We start from the raw sequence: 2715 nt of genomic DNA, 5'->3' as shown, positions 1-2715 counted from the left end.
TGTTTATTGTATTGAACTATTTAATTGTGTTAGTGGTAAATATATGTAGCTACATCTTCGAAGAGACAATTCTGCTCGTATATATTATATAACATAACGTCTATAGCTTTTCCCTCGTCTGAAATCACTTCCTTCAGTTGCTATGCTATCGGCTTTGAAGGTTTTACCGCAACCAAACGCTAGTTTTTACAGAGTTGATATTGGTCAAAGTTTTTTTTGCAGTACCTATAGGAAGATACTCCGTCAGAGTGAACTAGCACATTCATACAAACTTACACTAACTTCTACTTTTGAAATACGATAATTTACCAATGTTAATTACTTACTATGTACATGTATATTATCCAATCAATACCATCAAGTTCAGTGTTTTTCCACAATTCATGATAGATACAAAAATGATTTCTTTTGTCAAAAGAACTGAAAACAAAACAGAATATATGGGCTAATAAAGAAAACCAAGAAATGAGAATTATCATTGTACATGAAATAAAGAAGTACAAGACAATGGCATTTCGTTTGGAAAGAACTATTACCTGTTTGAAAATACATTTATTATAAACTTTTTAAGACTATTAAGCTCAAATGTTTTTGAATATTAACGTGATATATTCTTATGGTTGGTTTCAGTATGTCAAAACTACCAAGGAAAGATTGAGAAAACTAAAGGGCGCTATGAGATAATCACAGTTACAGAGTTGGTGCGTAATTGTGAATTTTCATATGTTGAGTTAGGGCTGACTTCGAGGTTGTAGAGAAGCTACACTGGTCACATTTGTAGGATTTTTCTCCTGTATGGGTTCTCATATGTCGGGATAAGCTGGACCTGTCACCTGTCCTGTACCCACACTCCCCACACATGTAGGGTTTCTCACCGGTGTGCTTTGTTTTATGATTATCTAAGGTGTCTTTCTGTGCTGCAGAATAGTCACACTGGTCACATTTGTAGGGTTTTTGTCCTGTATGGGTTCTCATATGTTGGGATAAGGTAGACTTCAGAGTTGCCCTGTACCCACACTCCCCACACATGTAGGGTTTCTCATCGGTGTGTTTTACTATATGTCGGTTTAAATTAAATTTCCGTGTTGCAGAATAGTCACACTGGTCACACTTGTAGGGTTTTTCTCCTGTATGGGTTCTCATATGTCTGGATAAATGAGACTTTTGAGCTGTCCTGTACCCACACTCCCCACACATGTAGGGCTTCTCACCAGCATGTATTTCCAGATGTCTGTCCAAATTAGCTTTCTGTGCTGCAGAATAGTCACACTTGTAGGGTTTTTCTACCGTATGGGTTCTCGTATGTCGGGATAAGGCAGACTTTAAAGCTGTCCTGTATCCACACTCCCCACACATGTAGGGTTTGTCACCGGTGTGCTTTGCTAGATGTAAATCCAAAGAGGACTTGTGTGCAGCAGAATAGTCACACTGGTCACACTTGTAGGGTTTTTCGCCTGTATGGGTTCTCATATGTCGGGATAAGTCAGACTTTTGAGTTGCCCTGTACCCACACTCCCCACACATGTAGGGTTTCTCTCCAGCGTGTTTTGCTAGATGTCGGTCTAAATGAGGTTTCTCCGAGCAGAATAGTCGCACTGGTCACATTTGTAGGGTTTTTCTCCTGTATGGGTTCTCAAATGTCGGGATAAGTTGGACCTTGCACCTGTCCTGTACCCACACTCACCACACATGTAGGGTTTCTCACCAGCGTGTTTTGCAAGATGTTTGTCCAAAGTAGATTTGTGTGCTGCAGAATAGTCGAACTGGTCACATTTGTAGGATTTTTCTCCTGTATGAGTTTTCATATGCCTGGATAACTGAGACTTGTAAGCCGCCCTGTACCCACACTCCCCACACATGTGAGGTTTCTCACCAGCGTTATTCAAGTTGACTTGTTGTGCTGCCGCCTGGTCTTCAACATTGCTTGTTTTGCTGTCACAGTCGACCTGGGAAACCCCGGTGGGAGACCAATCACAGGAGTTCTGACAAACTCCGGTGGGAGACCCGTGTCCTGCCATTGCCATGTTCATCCTAATGACAAAAAAATGAAGAAATTATACAGATTAAGCGTTATAAGCTGTCAATGATAAAATAGACTTTTATAGAAAACTAGCTTCAAAGAATTCTAACTTCACCAAGCTTTACAATTTAAACCTAAAACATTACAACGTAACTCAACATAATTCTGACGTGTTGTCTTTCTCTCGCATTTGAAAAAATTTGCTTCTATGTTGTTACAAAATCATAATTTGTGAGATCTTACAATCACTCACTCACACCACCCATCTCTTAAAACATTTTATACATATTATTTATTACTTCTACGACTACGAAATGTAAAGTACTTCACTTGGGAAGAAATAACATAAAGGCAAAGTACACTTTGGGGGGTCAAGAAATACAAGAAACAGAAGAGGAAAGGGATTTGGGAGTTATTGTGGACAACAAGTTAAGCTTCCATGCTAACGCAGCAAGTGCAACTAGGAAAGCCAACCAGATGTTGGGGATTATTAAGAGAACTTTTTACAACCTTGATCTACAAACAGTTCCACTACTGTACAAGGCTATGGTAAGGCCGCACTTGGAGTACGCGAACGTTGTGTGGGGCCACATTTCAAACAAGACCAACAGAGGATGGAGAAAGTCCAAAGAAGAGCAACAAAACTCCCTTTAACCCTTAGAGATATGACCTACCAGGATAGATTAAAGGCCCTT

The 2715-nt window shown here is 39.8% G+C and overlaps 1 protein-coding gene across 1 annotated transcript; it reads right to left on the bottom strand.

The window, feature by feature from the left end:
* LOC109485210 (zinc finger protein 782-like) lies at positions 1–1624 on the bottom strand. Its single transcript, XM_019788656.1, has one exon. It carries the CDS (start codon positions 1522–1524, stop codon positions 691–693), a length of 834 nt encoding a protein of 277 aa, XP_019644215.1. The 5' UTR covers positions 1525–1624; the 3' UTR covers positions 1–690.
* Between the last annotated feature and the right edge of the window lie 1091 nt (positions 1625–2715).

Source organism: Branchiostoma belcheri, unplaced genomic scaffold, assembly GCF_001625305.1.
Source record: "Branchiostoma belcheri isolate BF01 breed outbred unplaced genomic scaffold, Haploidv18h27 scaffold734, whole genome shotgun sequence".
In the NCBI taxonomy this organism is placed as follows: Eukaryota; Metazoa; Chordata; class Leptocardii; order Amphioxiformes; family Branchiostomatidae; genus Branchiostoma; species Branchiostoma belcheri.
Note: the sequence above shows the minus strand (reverse complement) of the source record. Positions and strands in the feature narration are given on the sequence as shown.

Coding starts and splice junctions, on each gene's coding strand:
- LOC109485210 (XM_019788656.1), bottom strand. CDS start 1,524: ATGTGTGGGGAGTGTGGGTACAGGGCAACTCAAAAGTCTGACTTATCC.